The 20916-nt window shown below is 43.0% G+C and overlaps 1 protein-coding gene across 1 annotated transcript; it reads left to right on the top strand.

The window, feature by feature from the left end:
- The first annotated feature begins 2661 nt into the window (after positions 1–2661).
- On the top strand, positions 2662–13658 carry lmo4b (LIM domain only 4b). The gene is made up of 5 exons (XM_031873017.1): positions 2662–3133; positions 4719–4959; positions 9567–9663; positions 10311–10466; positions 12687–13658. The coding sequence occupies exons 2-5, from the start codon at positions 4724–4726 to the stop codon at positions 12693–12695; spliced, it is 498 nt and encodes a 165-aa protein (XP_031728877.1). The 5' UTR covers positions 2662–3133; positions 4719–4723; the 3' UTR covers positions 12696–13658.
- Positions 13659–20916: the final 7258 nt, after the last annotated feature.

Raw genomic sequence — 20916 nt, 5'->3', positions numbered from 1 at the left:
GTAACCTTTGGACATAGCCAGGCTAATGCTAAGCTATGCTAACTATGTCCGAGTTTCAGCTCGCACCTCAACACAGACTGTGAGTCTGATATCAAATAAGCTTTTCATGCCTTTTTCCAGTCTACCCCGGTTTCCACACTTTATACTAAGCTAAGCTAACTGGAGGTTGTGTTTACATATTTAGCATAGGCTACAGACATAAGAGTGCTATTGACCTTGTCATCTAACTCTAGGCATGAAAGCAAGTAAGTGTGTTTTCCAAAAATGTGAAACTATTCCTAATGTGTTTTCAGGTAAGTAGCCAGTTACTCATTTAGAAGATTTCATTTGGAGATCTTTCTGCCGAGTCGGCCATCCTGCGTTCAGTCATGGAGTGGGTCCTCTCTATCTGTAGATAATCTGAACTCTAATCTTCCCTCATCAGTTGGCTCAGCTAACTGAATATCGCTCTCTTAAAAAGACAGCGCGCACACACACACACACACACACACACACACATCAAGTAAGGCGAGTGTGACGCTATTTCACAAACAGGAGACAAGGCCACACTTTGCTGTGGTAAACAATGCAATGTGATCTCATGAAATGACTGTGAGAGAAAGTGACCTGCATGTTGTTTAGTTTGAAGATTGCCTGTGGTGTGTAAACTTGCAGATTGAAAGCGGCCTCTCAGTGTCATGTTAATAGAATATATAGAGTGTATAGAGTGAAACCCAATCTGAAGTTAACCACCATGTTGAATGTGACTCTCTTGCTTTTTCCCACAGGGCAAGCAGCTTCATTATGAGGCACCGTGGTCTCCTTTTCATCTCGGTGAGATCACCCCTGTGGGGAGTATCAACACAGCGAGGCACGTCTGACGCTCTCTTGTCCCTGTTTAAACATTGAAATAGTGTTGCGGCACATTGTTGTGTGCTGCTGTGTTTTTTTTTTTTGTTATCATCTGGTGGGCTTCATAATGCGGCTGCTTGGAAACTACCACAGGACTGAAAGATCTCAGCGGAGAAAGGAGATGATCAATTTCTGAGGGACCCCCCCCCCCCCCTCCCGTTTTCTCCAAACCCTCTCCCCCATGCATGCAGCTCCCTGACCCCTCCACCTCCTCATCACTTCAGCTAGCCATAATGATTTTGTAAAAGAGCTCCAGAAGAAGAACACAGTAATTTCTCTTGCCCAGTTATGAAAAGCTCATTAAAATAGGCCTGGAACAAACAAAGCTTTTCCTGTGAGGCCCCTTTTGAAATTCATTTCATAATTTCCCTCTGTTTTAATCATTTATATCAATTAATCATTCCTTGGTGGAAAAGATATTCTTTGCCATCTTCTGTGTTTTTTTGTTCTAGCGAGTGAGAGGCTTGATGAGGATGTCAAGAGAATGTGGCTCAAACCAAGGTGGAGTAGCATCGGCTTTGCCAAAGGGAAATCAGCTTGATGCAGCACAATCTCTTTGGAGCTGCAGGAATAATTAAACAATTAAAGTCAAGAAAAAGATAATCTTTATACATCTGATGTCTTTCTAATGAAGCCAGGGGCATCTTATAATGAAAGTGTTTTGTCATGTAAAATCGGTCAACCCGGTGAATCTCAAACAACTTTTCTCTGAGGCAACTTTTCTCCAATAGCAACACTTTTTTTTTTTTTCTTACTTTAACCCAAAGGCGTCACTTGTTTTTCACAGAACAATCCGAGGCTGCTACACTGCAGCACTTCAGGTTTTTTTTTTTCCTCGAAAAAGCTGAATATAAAAGAGGATCTCCTTTCTCTTTCAACACCATGTTCAGCAACATGTCAACACCACATTATTTGTATTAGGAGGTGTTGCCATCGCTTCCAGTTCGTCTCGTATTTGAAGTCTCACGTGATGGTGAAAACTTAAAACTGTAAGAGTCGATGAATCCGAGGATCTCAGCCAAATCGAGGTCTTGCAGATTAGCCTTAATAGGTGTTGAAACCAATGACCCAAGGCTTAATGAGGTTGGACACAACAGCAGGCCTTGCGATTATTTTCAGTGACAGACGATGGCGCCACTACGCAGCTATTAGGCCTGGATATTTCCCAGAGGTTGGAGTCACCCTCGGTAAACTAAGTAGTTATTGAATGTCAACTAATTAAACTCAGACGTGAGATGAATGCAGCTTACTGGGTGCTGCCATGCAGCTCGCATTTACAAAAAATGTTCAGTCTGCCCTGGTATGACACGGATCAAAAAGGAGATCCATCCGTTTTTATTAGGATAGCATTCAGCTATCACGGCCAATCATTCCTTTTGTAGTATAGACGATAGAAGAAGATAGCCAAATCAGTAACACAATTCATTGTTGCAACTAATTAAAAACGACACACCCTAACAATGACCCTATTATGGTTTTTTTTTTACTGGTGCCTTTCAGCCTCTCCTTCTCCCTGTCAGTGGTTTCAAGCGTGTTCATCTGACACTCGTCTTTTCGCCGTTTCTTTCGCACCTCTCCGGCCCGTCTCTGCCATTCACCTCCGTTTCCATCCATCTCTTGCGTGTCCACGAGTCAATCTCAGCCCCCCTCTGATTGGCTGGATTTGTTATTCCTGCTAAATGGACCGCGCGCCGATTGGCTGCGACTGCGCCTTCGTCACGCGCCTAAAAGGGGTTTTTACTGGAGGTTTCTTCCTGTCAGCGACACATGTAGAACAAGCAGCTAACGGGACCCAGCGAGCAGACCGGAGGACAGTCAATTATAGCCCGTGTGCCAGCCTCGTTATTGCGTCTCCCTTTTTCTGTATTGCTAAAGCACGCACTTCTCGCTCTGATGACAGCACGGCATGCGTAGTCCTGTAATTACATCTGGCGATGGACTCCTTTTGTTCGAGCGAAAAAAAGAACACTAAAGCAGCAACAGTAAAACGGGAACCGTCCAGTGGAAATACTATCTGATAACTCCATTTGCTCGGCGCTCCGCTTGTTGCCAGTGAACGTCCGAGCTCGAGTCCTCGCTGTCGCGCGGAGCCGGAGGCCGACCGCGCGCGGTAGTGTATCCGCTTTTTACCTGTACTTTTTTTTTTTTTGGGAGGGGGGGGACTATTGCAGCCTACCTGTTTACGCTGCTACCCTGCAAGTCATTAACTTTACAGCCATTACTCTCAAAAGAGACAAACGAGGTAGGTGTCCGCTTCTATTGCCGCTATGTCGCATGGTTAAAAACCCGTCTTTCATCAGTTGTAGTTATAGCTAGTTTACACCACGAAACTAGCCTCGTCTCGTGCCTCTCTTAAGAATGCTAGCGGTGATATTTGATAGCCTGTGTTATTCTTGCGACGTTATCCCCCCCTCCTCCTCCTTATCCCCTGTGCACGCGTTTGCCCCCGCAATAACACTAATGTGATGCTACATTTCTTTTATTTTCCACTAAAAAGCAGCAGCCAGTGGACAGGACCTTTTTAGCACATGGCTGCCTGCTGTTTTCTCTCTCTCGCTCTCTCTCTCTCTTTCCATGACTTGGTCTCTGCGCCCAAATTGCCTGCCCGTGTAATTACTTCAGTTAGCCCATTTAAGTTAAAAGCCACCTCCCCTCCTCCCGCCTCACCCCCTTCCCCTCCTGTCCCCTTCCATCTCTCAGCGGAAAAAAAAAAAACTCCTCTCTGAATGAAACTTGACGATGGTCCGTCTTGTTTATCCAGGGAGTCACTTTCAGGTCGGCTTTTTGATTCATCTCCCTTTAGATTTAATCAGCACTAAGGTACGCTGTGGTTTGTCCCTAAGAGCCATCGCTAATGGGCTTACTGAATGCTTTTCTGTGTGCACCCCCCCCCTCTCTCTCTCTCCCCCCAACTCTAATTAGCCTACCTGCCTTTCAACAAAGATTTGGCTTTATCCAGGCATGTAGTCTGCACGACCAAATTGGAGAGGATTACATTTGAAAGACGTCACATTAATTTTGCGGGTTGAAAACAAATGCCTGCATTAGATTAGAACAGTTAAGCATCATTACAGGGGGCCTGTGGTAGATCAGTTCTATGTGTCCTGCTGCTACATATTGTTTTTTTTTTTTTTTAGTTGCAAGTTCATCGATCGGGGTCAAAGGCCTGCAGGCATCAAGTTGTTTGTAAACACAGAGCCGGAGAGCCAAGCGGTTTCGCATGTCAGTTTGAAGCCAATTCAGTTTCAGCCTATTCATAAAGGACTCCTTTGTGTTTTAGCCCGTAACCACCACCTCCCAGCCATTCAAACTGCGATAGAGTGAAGTATTGTGCTATTTAGAATTTCTTAGGACAGCTCAACAAAAAGCCCACGCTGCATAATTGTTCCTTTTTGGCTCCCGGGGGTTAACAGTTAGCCGACATTCATCACGAGAGAGGTCCAATGAAGCAACAGCACAGGGGATGAGACGGAGATCAAGGGCAGATTAGTTCACCGGATGACTCGTAGCTCGCTTGTAGCAGAACAGGACTCAGAACTGTTCCTTTTATGAGATCAGCGATTGTGTTTTGGTTCCATTTGCAGCCTATAGAACAGGATGTTCAAGGGGCTGGCATTTTTTTATTTGATCATTTATAAATTCACTTGTGGCGTGTGGTATAGATGATCTTATTACCCTGTTGTATAGAGATCTGACCCATCACAGGTCCTGACCCAATTGTATACAAAACAATACCTGCCTGGAAAAAAGTATGCAACAGCAACTTTCTGGCGTGGCATGTGCACCCAGCGGACTGCTAACACCATCTGTTGCGGGTGTGTTTCTAGGGACAATGGTGAACCCGGGAGGCAGCAGTCAGCCACCACCGGTGGGCACAGGTTCTCTGTCCTGGAAGCGGTGTGCAGGGTGCGGGGGCAAAATCGCAGACCGCTTCCTCCTTTACACCATGGACAGCTACTGGCACAGCCGATGCCTCAAGTGCTCCTGCTGCCAGGCCCAGCTGGGCGAAATCGGCACGTCGTGCTACACAAAAAGCGGCATGATCCTCTGTAGAAACGACTACATCAGGTAAGAAAATCACTCTGTCACGCATGCATGCATTACTTAGATCAGCACCCATTTTCAGGAGATTATCATAATCATTATTACCACAGATTATCCGAAGCAACCGTTCCTTTCACATCCTGCATGATTTTTATTTTTATTTTTAATATAATTGTGTTTCTCAGAATCCAGATACTTTTAAAAGTGCTGGAATATATTAAGAAATGTTATTAGATCAAGTTCTAAACAGACAGAAATAGGGCTAGTCATGCAATGATGAACAGGGTTGGGGTGTGTTTCTGCAGAACATGTGTCTCATATCATGTAGTGACATCATCGGTGGTCATTAAAGTGTCCCCGTTGAAGTGGTCCAGCCCGAACGAGGTCCCACACGCTGGCATGTTGACAGAGCACAAAGCCAAACGTGTTGTTCTGCCGGCCGTCTGCTCGTCTGTCCCGTTTGATGTTCATGGTCAACTGAAGGACACAAAATGTGGTGTTGTTGCGTTTATGTTTGCTCTGCGAGACATGTGTACAGTGTTCGTGTCGGGCACAGATTATCTTTTCAGTCTTTTTTTACGTAACAGAAAAGCAGCATTTAATTAGCAAAGAGAGCCTTTTTAAATATTCTAGTAGGTGTGCCAGACACCCAACCAGAGCTTATTGACCACACTCTCATTCTGGTAATGTAGAGCAGTCTGATGTTACGGCACCGGGCACAGTTGACTGAAAGTTCAAATACTTTCTTGACTCACCCTGGGGCACAAGACTGGTATTGATTTTAGCCCTATTAATGAACAGTTTTGACTATTAATATTTAACACTTTAGTTTACAGTTATATCAATGCAAGACATGTCTTCTGTTGAATTTCTCTCTTTTCAAAAGTAAAAATCCGTGTAGCTGATGTACAGTTAATTGGATTTGCTTTTAAAAATCTTAAGGATGTTATTGCACTCGCAGTAAACATGAACTTGCAACACTGCCGTTAGATCCGCGCAGATAATTCAAAATGTAAAGTGTGCCTGTGCGCTGTCACACCCGCCTCATGAAGAGGATGAGGAAGTCAATGGGGTACTTCATTCATAATGGGACTATAACGTAATTAAAATTGGAAGGGGGGGGGGGGTGGGGGCGAATGTGGATACACCTTTCCACTTGAAATGAGAGCATGCTTGGTGGAAGAGCTAAAATGCATATTATGGAGCCACGAGATCTCTGCAGAGAGATAAAGATAGGAGAGTGGGGGGGAGAGGGAGAAAACATCTGACAGTGAGTCTACACAATTAAATGCTTTAATTATAGTCCCCCTCCATTTCCTTTAGTCCTGATGGGTTTTATCTAATGAGATCTGGTCCCTGGCTTGTATCCGCTCCCAGTGACGTGTCCGAAATGAATGAGAGCCACACTGCAAACAAAACATTTAATTAACCAAATTGGCTTTTGAGAGAGAGCAAGAGAGAAAGACAGATAGAGAAGAGGGATTATTGCGAAGGCCATTTGACGCTGCCCCCCAACCCCCCCTCATCTTAAAGGGCCAGGCTCATTTTTTGTCATAGACTGCTATACTGCCCGTACGACATGCATGTTAAGCTCCAAACTGAGATTAATACAGCTGATAAGAAAAGGCTCATCTGATTGATCAGGAGTGGAAACGCATCACATCACAGCTATAATGGGATGGACTGCCTGGTCTGGGTTGATACCCATCTCCCATCAATCAAGTGGGAGATATTCTCACACACACACACACACACACACACACACACACACACACAAGGCACCATCCCTGTTTTTCATGCAGTGCTGCCGCCAAAAGCTCTAATGTCGAACTTTTAAGCCAAAGTTGGGTCTGCTGCGGGGGGGATCATGTTGTTTTAAGCTGGAGCTGATATTATTTCTGTGGGCTGCTGGTGGAGGGAGAATTAATTTACTTGTGGCTGCTGGATTCAGTGAGAACGCTGTCCCCTTAATTGAATAAGCCTAGGTAATTAAATGGCACTTTTCCAATAGAACGTGTGAGGTAAATCTAATAGTTGGTTATTTAATATCACTTTGAAGTCTGCCCACTCAAGCACTATGACAGCACAAGAGAATGTGAACTATTAAGCCAGGGAAGAGAAGAAGAAAAAAAACGGGATCTCAGAAATTAATTAAATCGCATGCAATTTAGGGGAAACGTTTATCTTGATTTGTCATAACAGAATTAATTCAAGGCCTTCAATTCACTTGGGGCCAGATCTGTTACTCTGAATTAACCAAGTGTAATTTGGCTGATCCCCCCCCCCCCCCACCGCAACCACCACCACCACCACCCAGCCCTACACATCTCCCCACCCTCCTGTTCCCAAAACACATGCACATACACAACACAGATCCACGCGCGCCCTCCCTCATCCGAGCAATCTCCTCACCCCACCCCGGCCCCTCCACCCTCTCTCTCTCTCTCTAATGCAGCTCTTGCCATTATGCAAAGCCCCGCTTCAGTATCAATATGGCCTAGTGCTTTTAAGGTGCTTTGGCTGCTGATGTAGAGAGGCATTTTTAATGGACTGTGTTGCAGAAATCATTGTTGTGGGGTAATTTTACCCTACTCAAAGGCCTTGGTGAATGAGGTCTGCATTTACCAGACAGTCTAGCAGCAAGCCATGCTATATTTCACCTGGCAGTCAGTGCTGAAATGAAATCCAATAGTCACTGCCTATATAGACAACAGACAGCTCCCAATGTGTTTCTTTTTGTGTTATTTAATTGAATCAAACGCGTCGGTCGTAGGAAAGCCTCCAGAAGCAAAGAAAGAGCCACTGATTCTTTTTATTTTTTCTTAGAAGGGAAAAAAAGCTGGAACCAGATGTGCCACTGCAATTAAAGAGTCCCTTGGCCCTAATTATACTGACCTGGGGGTGTCTACTTCACCTCAGCGCTGTAGGTCACTGGCGGAGGAGGCCATTACAGCCCAAGTTCAAACCCATGTAGCAGCTTAATTCAGCACCTAAAGGCTTCGGCTCCTTAAATCAAACACTATCAAGAGCTCTCCTCTGATAAAACAATTAACCTGGTATGAGTTCCGCACTGTGGTGAAACATAAAAGGCTGCATTGAAAACGTCTTTGTTTCGACACCCTCTCAAAAGCATTCCCACGGAGGGGAACTCCTCGGGGGGAATAAGTTCAACGGAACACGAAGAGCATATTTTCAATTTGAGCAAAGTTTGACTTTTCGCTGGCTTTGATGTGGCTTCGCAGTAAAACAGTATTTTTATTTTTTATTTTTTTTTGCCTTTCCCACAGATTGCACGAGTTTTAAAGCGAGGCCTATATGGTCGTTTCCACTGCCGTGTTTGTCCCAGTGAAAGCAGAGAGTTGGCAGTGTTGTGACGACAGTCTCCAGTTAATTAGTTTCTGAAATTGAGTTTTGATGGAGCCTTTCCAAACGATGCCAAGACAAAATTTGCTGCTGTCTTATTGAAAGCCATTTCTGTGTCCCTCTGCGAAAGAGCTCTGGCTTGTTTGTTCGTCAATATATCTAACAACTGCTTGGGTTATGGTCGGGATTGGTAGAGGCATTTATTCCTTCGCTCAGTCTCTGCACGATTTTGTTAAATACTTTTTGTGAATTTCTCTATAAGAATGTCTGAACAGAAGAAGAAAAAACGTAATTCATACAGCACTTTCCTCCCTGTTGTTTCTTTCTCTTGTTAAATTTTTTTTGGGAGCTAAACAACTTTATCTGAAGCACACACACACACCAATGTTAACCACTCCCCCCTATCCCTTTCTTTTTTTCCCTCCATCCCTCTCTCCCCTTCTCTGCGGAGCATGTCAGATGCCGTGGTCTTATTTGATTGCTTAGGAAAAGTGCAGTGATAGAGCAAACACCCGGTGAGATATGATGACAAATGGGTCCAGATCCCAGTAAATTACTTTCTGCTCAAATCGAAATTTCATTCAGTTTGCTGCTCACCGAGATGAAGTAATCTAAATTGTGGACTCGGAAGGAAGATAGAAGGGAAGCTGGAGCAAGCATTTCATTATCAAGAGGCAGAGGGGGAGAGAGGGAGGGAGAGAGAGAGAGAGAGAGAGAGAGAAGGTTAGGGACGAAAGAGATGAGCAGAAGCAAATCTAAAGTGTTGACACCATGATTGAAAAGGTTAACCCATGCACATTATATATCAACGCGAGTAGCTACTGGCTTCTAATGGAAACACGGCACTGACGGAGCATTCACAGGAGTCCTAATGGCAAAAGCACTATGTCTCCGCCTGGATGTACAATCAAATCCTCTTAGGTCCTGATTGCTTATGTTCCAGGTTATTATTAGGTTGCAAAAAATGTGCACCAAAAAGTAATATGCCGTTTCAGTGCCGGATGCTCGCGGAGGGCATGAGAGCTGGAGGGATTCTTTCCTCCATCGACATTGTGATGGTTTTCTATTCCTCCGTTCTGTTACTCTCCCCTCCGTTATTCCCTCCTGTATGTTTTTTTCCCCCATCAAGTTAGAAATGGCGCCGGGGAACAGTGAACGTACTGAACAGACACAAGAAGCGTGGCTGCCACAGTCCATTACACAAGGCTTTACTCTGTGAAGATGCCTGCTGTGGTTCCAAAGTAATTCTTCTTCTTCTTCTTCTTCAGATTATTTGGAAACAGTGGAGCTTGCAGCGCTTGTGGTCAGTCCATTCCAGCCAGTGAACTGGTGATGAGGGCACAGGGCAATGTGTACCACCTCAAGGTAAGTGCACGTTTTCTCAATGAAGCCTTCAGCTGGTAAACTCAGGAGCATTACCCACAGACTCTGGCCTTCAGTGGTGTCTGTGTTTGGTTCTGTACAGGGATGAATAAAGTTGTACTGAATTAAATGTTAAATGTGTGTTTAACATGATGCGCAACCCATTAAAGCGACAAGTTTAGCTGTCAAGCGGTAATCATTGAGCAGCTAAAACAGGTAGGAAAAGAGTTGAATTGGTGAAAGGCTAGAACACATCAACAGAAATTGAATCTATTTTATGATTTGATGAGTCAATGATCTTGCTCCAGCTTCTCCATTGTAAGAGACGCCTGAGAATTGTCTGAGGTAAACTAAATACCTTGGATTTTGGAGTGTTGGTTGGAAAAAACTCTGATAACATCAACTTTGGCTTCAGAAAATTGTGATGATCATTTTTCATTATTTTCTGACAGTTTATAGACCAAACTGTAAATATACTAGTTTAAAAAAAAAAGCCTTAAGTTGCCATTTAGTTGTATTTTGCACCTTAACCACCACTAACACCTGCACACACGGTTCTGTCTCCGAGGTGTTATTACGTAATAGTATTGAGCACTACCTTGTGTTCCACGGTCCTGGTTGTGAACTGTTGTCCCCCCCCCCCCCCGCAGTGTTTCACATGTTCCACCTGCCGGAACCGGCTCGTCCCCGGGGATCGGTTCCACTACATCAACGGCAGCCTGTTCTGCGAACACGACAGACCCACAGCGCTCATCAACGGCCATTTGAGTTCACTGCAGACGAACCCGCTACTGCCCGACCAGAAGGTAAGAACCTCCACCCGCACCACGCACCGGAGACACCACGGGGGGGGGGGAGAGCTCCCGAGTTCTCTGTGGTCTCATTTGAAAGTATTAGAATGGTCCGATTACTCCGAAGTGAAGGACAAGTCGGTAAAAGCTCGTCATCAGTCAGCTGGAGTCCACAGCAGGAAAAGAAAAAAACGTCGGTAATTTCCACGGCAACATTTTTCACTCTGTTTACGTTGATGTCGTCGATCCGGCTCCACTGCAGGGCATGCAGCAGATAATACATCTTACAGAGCAGATGATGAATTTCATTTTCAGACAGCCAATGGATTTTTCCATCATTCTTATTGAAGGACACGCACTCGGAAACTCTGTATTAACCGTCAGCATAAAAGTTAGTTTTTTTGTACCACTGTCCTCACACTCGTTTTGTTATGAGCAGATACACATTTGACTCATCTTGAATGTGTTTGCCGTCCCGAGCACACCTCCAGCTGTGCAGAAGAAATGACTGACGCACGCTGCCATTAATACCGAGTGTTTAAAAAGCAGCCTTTGACTACTGTATCAACCAGACTGGGATCACCTGGGCTAAGCTATCACTCCAAGGCCAAAGAATATGTATCCAGGGCCCCGAGGTTGAACACAGGCAGCGAGCTGCAGCAGCCCGTAGATCATGAAAGCTGTCATCATGGCTTTCCCTGATTTGATCTTGAGGCCTCCAGTGAAAGCAAAACAGAAGGCCTAATCGTATACGAAGGATAACTTCATTCTTCAGGATAGCTTCATTCTGCCCGCAGGAGATATGATCATTTCTGCCTCACAACAAGGAGCTTTATTGATACCTTGTCTGCACACACAGCACACTGAGAGATATGTAGGGGGTGGGGGTGTTGGGAGTGTGTCAGAGTCTGACTGAAAGAGGAATTATATTGTGGGAGCATGCATTTCACCTTGAGTGGTTTTGTGAGTAGAGGAGAGGTAGAACTCCATTAAGCCCCCCTCGCTCCCCCCCCCTCTCCCTCCACGTCACGGGCCTTTTAAGAGCTTGTCACTTCTACAAATCAGCTCTTAGAGCTCTTAGAGCTCCTCACATTTAAATTGAAAGCCGTTGCATTATCTAGCTTAATTTTAAATGTCTGTTTAAGTCCTCACTCCCCCCCCCCTCCTCCCAACGTCTCTTGCAGCATGGCTGGTGTGGTAAATATGAGGCCTCATTGTTTATTTATGCGCTAACATCAATTGTAGTGAAAACTGCTGAATTATTGATGCTAAAATGCAATCTGAATATTGGCTCCGGTGCTTTAATTATAGCGGAGAGAGAATTATTAAATACACAGAGACACATCGCTCAGTGGGAACAGGCTCAGGATGCTTTTGTTTAACTCCGCGAGTGAGACGAGGAGAATTAGCCCGCTGCCGAAGCACAAAACAACGCTCTCATTTCTTTTGCTCAAGCAGAATGTCGGACGGCCTGAACTAACAGAGACTTACAGTGGGACACCAGCGCTCCAAATCAATACACCTCGTGTGTCCTCAACAGCACAACACAGATTGCATACAGGAACAGGGGCGGGGACAAAATGCAGCAGTCAGCTCATACACGCAAACGCGGCGTTATCTACCGACCACTGTTTTGATTATGTGCGTGGTTTTGCCGTGACATAATTGCCGGCGTCCACGTTCACTGAGCGGGACATTTGATGCTCCTTTATTAGGCTTTCTTCTTCGCTTCTCCCTAATCTCTTTGTTCAGAACAGACAAATTACCTCCCTCATACGGAGCTGCTTTGACCCAGGGGAGCGAGACCCTCCCAGCGTCAGTCACTTTAATTAGCCCCCAAGTAGGAGTTTGCAATTACTAATAGACTGAAGCCCTCCTAGTGATTCGAGGGATGAAGGGAAAAGTAAACCGCCTCCAAGAATCATAAAGAAGAAAAAAAGGGGGGGGGAATGTTTTTTGGTTTCACAGGACTGAACACCTCCTGCAGTTAATGTCAGAGCATGGTTATAATTATACCAAAGAGAATCGCTTCATGGATGCACTTTTAAGTTAATGCAAAGTAAATGGGACACCAGATGGGTTTCAAAGCCTGGCTGATCAATAAATTAAACACTGGAGCTGGTGGAAAGTGGATTCATCAGGGTGAAACAAACATTCATGGCATTTTGTGAGCCGATACTCTCAAATGATGGACTCAATTTTTAAAAAAGTTTTTTTTTATCTCTCTCTATTCAGGTGTGTTAGGCGGGAGCCGTGCAGGAAGCAGGATGTGTGCCTTCATTTTAGCCCTTACTCATTGTCACCCGAGACAGCGTGGATCAGCAGCACCCCAGCCTTTTAGCTGTGCTCCCAGGCCCTTCGTTTCCAAAAGGAGTCCTCTGCCCATCCTACCAGTTACTTGACTTTTATTTCTGCGACCCACACCCAACGCTCAGCCTTTCAGCCTCGGCTTTTCCCCAAATATGGGTGGATACTTGCACTTAATGCGCCTGAATCGGGAACGCTGAGGACTCCATGACCTTGGAATTAAAAAAAAAAAAAAAAAAAAAAAAAAAGAGGAGACCGATCAGAATCCAAGAGGACTCTCCAGGAAGCGAAATTGAAATAAAACACGAGAGGATGTTGTGACTGAAGTGAGGGGAAGAGAAAAAGGACTAATGATGGTGAAGAGATGCAGGCTTTTTCCACTCTGCATATTTGTTTAAAAGACATTTTGGGGGAAAACCTGGGACCTTTTCATTTTACCTCTCTTCCTTTTCTATCCTCATTCCCCAACAACATGGTGTTTCCACTTTATATATTTTAAGTGTTGTCAAAGGGGAATGTGTTCTTTTTTTCTTTGGTGGTATATATAGAAAAAAGATGGGGTTCAAAAAACAAAAACAAAAAAAATCTGTGGCTTTTTTGTGAAAAACAAATCATGAACACTCTCTTGGTGTATTTGTAAAACTACCATGTATGTACAGTATGCATGTAAATGTCGTCGTCCAGGCGTGGCTACAGTACATCCGACCCTCCGCACTCCAGCCCCCCCCCCCCGAAACCTAAACCCACGGCAAACAGAAGAAATTTGCTCATAGTCAGTAATGTAGAGATCATCACCAACATATAAATGCTGAATGAAAGAGAAATTTATTTGTGATATTTTCCGAGACATTTGCTCCAGTATGGTGTATTTAACTAATAAAAATATTGAAGATTCAAAAAGCCTCCTTAAAGTCATTGTAAAGCCTCCGAATCTGCACCCAAAGTTACAACTTGAGTTTGTTATTAGAGCTGAGAACTCTACTTCACACACGTACTACAAGTTCAATTCATCAAGTGCCCAAGAATTCATCTTTGGTGCAAAAGCCTGATAACAAAGCCTGATGTGTCTGCCTCACCATCGGAAATCATCTGTTGACGATCCGGCAGCGCCGCCATTCGATTTCCAGCCCGGCAATCATCAAGGCGCATGATGAGTGTCTAACTGAAAATGGATAAACATGTATCCTCTCTTTCTGTTCAAATCACCGTTTGCTATTCATCACTCTAATACCTGACAGAAATAGAGGAAAATGTCCCTTTGAAGATTCAATTACTGCAGAGGGGGAGAGAGGTGTCTCTCTTTGGCAGCCACAAATTGAATAGGCTATTTGCAGAACAAATTGGTGTTTGAAGTCCTTGCAAGACCTAATAGGTCTGAAGGAGGAACCCGGTAATGGCTGATGCGCTTATCTGTGGAGTCCGGGGCCCCTCGTGAAACAATGCTGCAGTACAGCAGAAGACTTTCATGCAAAATCAGCTCCAATAGAAGAGGAAGCGGGCCAAGAGGGTGAACTGACCTTTGTGCTTTGAAAAAGGAATTTAAAATACTACGAAAAATCTTGCAGCGCTAGAAGAAACTGATCTGATTTGACCCCCAATACTTCTGAAACCATCTCCAGGAACACAACCCCTAACATGGTTCATTCCTACATTGAGCTACAGTGGATCTGTGTATATTTAGCTAAAATAGCAATTCGGTGATGTGTGAGTCAACATGCAGCAGGTCCTTATGTCTGTCGAGTGGAGACCAGACGGGCCTTTTTTTAATTTTTTTAACAGGAGACATTTTTGACAAGTCACAGTAGGAAAAGCACCGGTTTAAATCATACATGGCTGAATTCCATTTAGCTGCTTGAGTGTTCAGAGTCCTGCTATTGTGCAAGCTGGCTCACTGACACACGCTCATGGTTTACTGGGATGCTGAAATACAACTGAGCCATCTCTCATTTTATTAGCGACGCCTGAGCTTTTATTTGTTGTTGGTATGAGTAGTCAACACGTCTGCTGTATTTATTCACACATTACAATGAAATGATCAATAAATAGTAAAACAGGGACCCGAGCACAAGACCTCAGTGTTCTAGAAAGTTCATAGAAAGTGATTCTGGACATGTTGCCAAAGAGCTTTCCTACTCGCTCGAGGTAAATGCGTGGATTAACTTTTCAAGATCCTGTTTAGACAAGAGTCTTTATTTCAAGGGTCAGGAGTTTTTAGGTGATAAAAGGCTGATGCTGGAACTGATTTCATATGATTACTTATATTTAGATCTGAGTCCAAGACAACACCTGGCCCGGCACACAGCCGCTACAGATGAAGAGTTACGGTGTGCAAAAAGGCGAGGCTCCGCAAACGGAAGACCACAGTTTTAACTCAGTAAATTTAGGATCATAAAAGCAACTTGGAGCTCAGTATCGTAGCAAATGCACAAAAGCAATATGGTCAGATTTGCAGAAAAAAGCAACAATCTCGAGGGATAATTCTGCTTTTTCACGTGACATTTAAATGGAGCTTTGGCTGGTGGTTCTATGAACCACTTAAAACTGAATTTTTTGGGGAACAGCTATATAAACATCATCAAAATGTAGTCGGCATTAATGCTTAGATGACTGCGAAATGCTTAAAAACAAAAAAGCATGATCCTCATTTAGCTTAACTGCTGATTTGATTTAAAGTCTTTAAGGATGATTCGAGTATGAATTATGAAACATGTTACAGTTGTCATCCGTGCTTGATGCTTGGGAGGTGGTGACCATGCATTCCACTTCCACATGCTTATTATTAAATGACTCTCGGGCCAAAGAAGCCTTTGAGTATCAGATTTTTCAAAAAAATGAATTATCCTTTAAGTTGATTTTGGGTTTGATTTTGCTTTTAAGTGTAATCCACATCATAACAACACTATTTCGTGCAACACTAACGTTGGCCTTTTCCATTATGAAATCCGCTTGGTTCCATTAAGCTGTTTACACACACACACACGCACCCGTAAACACACACGCATACACAGATAAATATATGTAAGCTGTACACATGTGACACACACACACACACATTTCATACGTCCCCCTTTTCAACTTATTGAAGAAGTCAAATAGGTCAGTTCCAGACTCACTGACATTATATAAATAAAAAAATAAAAAAACACTATTTACACATAATCCATATGTGAGAATTTGCTTTGATGTGGCAAACCAGAGTGAGGGCTAATGGATCTCACCCACAACAATGGAGCACACTTAAATGGCATGTCTGCCTGAGGGAAATCACTTTGCCTCAACTGCAGCTCCTTCCTGCTCTCACTGGGGAGTCTGCTGATGCACCACAACTGGATTACTTATGATTAGTCACCTAGTATTTATTTGTAATTAGTTTATGTCTTCATTTCTGCCGCATGTTTTTGATTTATCTCTGTGTGGTTGGGAGATCTTTATGGAAGGCTGTGCTGCAAACCAAGGAGTTGTATTCAGAAATCTGCCAAAATAGTTTTCTCTCTCTTGTTAACTGCATCAGAAACAATAAACGTAACACCTTCCAGATGTTTTATGATGACAAAAATTTCATTGCATTTTTATAGATGTAATTATTGGACGAGTTTTATGGGTTTATGACCTGGGAACAGGCTGTGTTTTTGACTATAACACCTTTCTTTAATTGTGTAACTGGCCTCAGTGCTTCCAACTTCTTGAAGTGAACCAAAAGCCTATATTGAATATTAAGCCATCATTTTCCATCATGAGCCCCATTCATTTAAAATATTATCAATAAATAAATCTCATAGTGGAACAGCAGCTTGGCACGAAAACAAAACAGACAATAAGATTCAAAATATTGAATATTGCTTGCAGTGTCGATATTACAAATAACTATTTTGTAAGTGCAGACATGACCAGCCTGTATTAGTGTAATACTGACAGCTGGCTAAGGCTAGCTATCGTTTGCTAATGCTGAGGTTAGCCATGTGTTTGTTTGCCGGGTGATATTTGTGACTTTGCCACTAGTGCTGCTTCCCTCAACTTTGACTGGAACTGAAACGTGTTACACGCAGTATGCCGGCCTCATTCAGCAACCAAACACAAATATCTACTGACTAACAAACATGAAGCTAACTTAACGTTAGCCAACATGAACTCAATCCGCTCAGCTTGCTTCATGTCATGGGAGACATGATCTGTTTGGTATACTCGTAAAATAAGAGCCTACGTTAGCTATAGCTATATGTTTGTTTTTCCCGATGATTTTCTTTCCTTCAACTTTGTGGATGTAACATTCAATCCAGTTGCTGTATCACTTTATGTGGATTGTTTTGTGGACACCCACAGACCTATCAGCCCTCCTTTGGTCGTCTGGGGTGAACAAGTCAGGTCTGGACGAGTCTGAGTCGTTTCCAGTAGAATTCTTTCGACCCCATTCCCAGGTTCCAACCCTGTTCAGGACCAGGACATAAGAGTACATACCCTTGTGCGGAGGCACGCTCATGTGATTGGTGGAAAATGGAGACGTCTGATTGGCTACAGATAATTCGCTGTTGAAAGAAATGCATTTGTGAATGGAGCAACATCAGGGGAGTCTCAAAACAAACACACACACACACAAATGCAGTGAGGTTCACACATGACAAGCAGCTTGTAAATGCAGGTTCAACAGTTTTTAATTTATAAATGTAACAACAACCAAATAGGTTTTTGATGAAATTTTCAAAAATCTATATATAAAAATATATTTGTGAATCTTATTTATTTAAATATATATTGACTTTTATTTACAGTTATATATAATTATTTAACTATAATATAAACACATTTGTATGCATTGAAATAGTCCTCGAGTTGTTCATAAGTGGGTTTGCTCGTGGCGGGGGGATGACACAAAACGTGCTAAAAGAACTGGTCTTCTCATCATTAAGTACAGCCTTGCAACTGTGCAGAATACTTTTATTTTGGTAAAAGTTTCAGAGAAAACACATTCAGTGTTGTTTGCTTTGATGGCCAGATTTAAATGAAAAGAACTTGACGGTTTTTCATCCTCAATGGAGTAACATTTGTAAGAAATGACAAAAATATTGTTGGGCCTTGAGGCCTGAATACAAACGTTTGTGAGGAGAAGAAGATCAATATTCTTTGAGTCTCCAACAAAATTTAGAGTAGTCAAGAAAACTAAACAAAGGGTGATGTAAAGCGAAACGGCTGCTGACTGTGACTCACCGACAAATGTTAAAAAAACTATTCAAAAAAGTGAGTTGGTATTCAGGGAACCTGGTTTGCATGTGTGAGTCAGAGCCAACGTCTGCCAACTCGAGGAACATTGTTTCAAGTTGAAGTTCACAAAAATAAATCAGCTCAATTGAAATGTTCAGGATCGACGAAGAAAAACATATAAAACATTAAAGCAAATCTTGAATTCCAGTCTTGATTCATTTTTCTGCAACGTACAATATTTATTCCTAAATACAGAGAAGTCTACATTAAAGTTTGGAAATGAATATCCTTAGCTGTTATTTATCAAAAGTTCACCCCAAAAACCCCTTCATCTCCTCTTGTCCTCAGGATTGTGTGGGTGTGGTCAATCAGATGTGACTGACATTGGTCTGGCAACACAAACAACAACTGTAATGTATGGAAATATATGACATCGAGCTCAGACAAATGACGAAATACACAAAAACTCTGGTTAAAATCACCGAAATAGTTGGAACTCTGACGTAAAATGTGCTCGTGTAGGACTCCATCACACTGAAGGAGAAGGAAACTGAGGAAATGTGTTTTTCGGGGCCTTAACACTGTTCGCCATGCTAACAGCTACAAAATGGCTAACGCTAACTTAGCTGTGTTGATGATAGACTACATCAATTCTTACATTGCTGCAGCCTTTAAAGGGTTGATTGTTCATCTTGTCTTATCGCATGTTTCTTAGGATGTACCTAAAATAAATGCATGCTGTCTTGGCCGTTTCCCGTGCTTCTTAAATAGAACTTCCTCCATACCATCAGTCAACGGCCATTTCTTTATTCGCTCCATCATTCGCTCATCCATCCATCTGTTTTCTTGGCCAGTCTTGATCAGATTTTGCCAAAACCTGTGAAAATTATGCATCTCACCATTGTGTTCCAGCATTTCTGTAATTACACTGATTAGGTCCAAGGGGTTTTGTCTGTTCCTTTGTTCATTTGTATCTCATAAAGCCGTTATCAGATTCTGACAAGACTTGGGGCAAGTGATGCTTCTCATCACCACACTCCAGTTTTCTTAGATTTGAATGAATATACAACATTATCATCCAAAGGTACGTATATACGACTGATTGGCCAGAGGCTCTCCTCCTTTTCACTGTTTGCATGTTCTGTAATTTTAACGATTACGACACATCAAACAATAAATGAAGTATTGTCATGTTATTTTCTAGAGAAGGTCAGGTCTAGATGTCGGAACATGAGCGTGGTGTTCAGTCGGCCACAATCCAAGCTTTCAATGAAACCCGAAGCCCCGTAAAACACCTAATGGTGTGAAATGTGCCTCATAATTGTCTTGTTTCAGCCCACCGTGGAATCAGCAAACAACCTAAAATAGTGCCCGGGCCGAAGTGCTCAGTTACTTAGCAGGGTGTTCAATAACACAGAGAGGGACATGCAAATATTGGTAAGGCAATTATTGGCAGTCATGTTTGGCCTAAAGTAGCAGGTAACTCTATCCTCTCCATTATGTATGCTGTGAACTGCGGTGCAAGGAGCACCGTTAAAGCGTATAGCTTTTTACTGTTAAAAGGCTTATTACCTTCTGACGAAAAGAGGCTCACTTTACGCTCAGATGTCCTTCGCAGTGGAAATGCACTCGTAATGCAACGAGGGAAACAAAGCACCTCCCGCCCTCAGGACTCCGCTTCTTCTTAAAGCCACATTTACTCAAAGGGGGATTTGTTAACATGCAGCTCTGATTCTTAAAAAAAAATAAATAAATAAAAAAGACACAACAAATACATAAAACTTTGCACATTTTCACGTAGGAAACTTTGTCTCAGGTTTCAAAAAAAATAACAATTTGATCTATCAGTTTTCCTTTCTTTTTTTAAACAGAACTTCCATACAATATCATGATGACATCAGGAGCAAGATAAAGAAATGTAATTGTTTATTAATCAAGGAGCCGCGTCATCTTTTTCACTGAACAAATAAATACACAGAAGGAATGGGAGCCACATTGGCATTAGTGTTTATTTCACTAGAGAATATTCCAAACATGACATCTGGGCTCAGATGGCTTTTATGGGACGCTATTGAAAAAATGAGCATAAATACAATAAGAATGAGATACTCAACACTCTTGTTTAACCCCCCCCCCCCCCACCCACACACACATTTCCTCCACTTTAAATGGTTTGACTCTTGAAAAGCATTCCTTGTTCCATTTCCCCCCCATTCTCCTCAAGAATGTAGTAACAATAATAATGCATTAAGTGGGCTGAGTACTCTAAACACTCAGAGCTTCCTCTCACAGTAAGTGCAGAACCAGTTTGTCTGCTGTTGAAAGCATCTTACACAGAGTCCTAGAGAGAGTGGGGAGTTGGCCTCCACTCCCCCACCCCTATCTTTCTGTCTCACACACGCGCACACGCACACACATACACACACACACACACACACAAAGGACTCCTACACGCTGTCTGTGACTCCGCACGATGAGCCGAAAAAACACCTTCAGACTCGGGGTCTCGCACTGTCTGCTGAATCAGAGGAACTCAACGTGTGATATCGTTTTTTTTGTTTTTGTTTTCTGGAAAGGCATCACAGAAAAAGTCCCATCTGAGTTCCAGCGCACATCGTGCTCCCTGTCTGCTGGAGCCACCAGCATGGTGCAGCTCTGAGCAGGGGTTTAAATCCCCCATAAGAACTCCAAAAGGTCACCAAATGCTGTTGTTTATCAGCCATCCTAAAATAAAGGGCTGAGCTTCATTCTTGTGGAGTGATTTTCAGCCCCGTTGTGCCGGCAGCATCGCAAACATACAATACACACGATGAGGATCTCAGCGCTGCCTTTTACTCAAATACTGCGTAAGAAATGAGAAAGACGTGAGAAATGCCAAGGAGTTTTAATGTATTGATTAGTGAACATTGATTGTTAATGAATGACACAACACACGCTTTTCCAAAATAACAGAGTTTTTAAA

This window comes from Anarrhichthys ocellatus, unplaced genomic scaffold (assembly GCF_004355925.1).
Source record: "Anarrhichthys ocellatus isolate YVR2014 unplaced genomic scaffold, GSC_Weel_1.0 scaffold67, whole genome shotgun sequence".
Lineage (NCBI taxonomy): Eukaryota > Metazoa > Chordata > Actinopteri > Perciformes > Anarhichadidae > Anarrhichthys > Anarrhichthys ocellatus.
This window is presented reverse-complemented; position numbering and strand designations above follow the sequence as displayed.

Bases quoted from the DNA above. Each gene is read 5' to 3' on its own strand.
- lmo4b (XM_031873017.1), top strand. From the start codon at position 4,724: ATGGTGAACCCGGGAGGCAGCAGTCAGCCACCACCGGTGGGCACAGGT. The intron at 4,960-9,566 runs GTAAGAAAATCA...CTTCTTCTTCAG, and splicing joins TGTAGAAACGACTACATCAG to ATTATTTGGAAACAGTGGAG. The intron at 9,664-10,310 runs GTAAGTGCACGT...CCCCCCCCGCAG, and splicing joins GCAATGTGTACCACCTCAAG to TGTTTCACATGTTCCACCTG.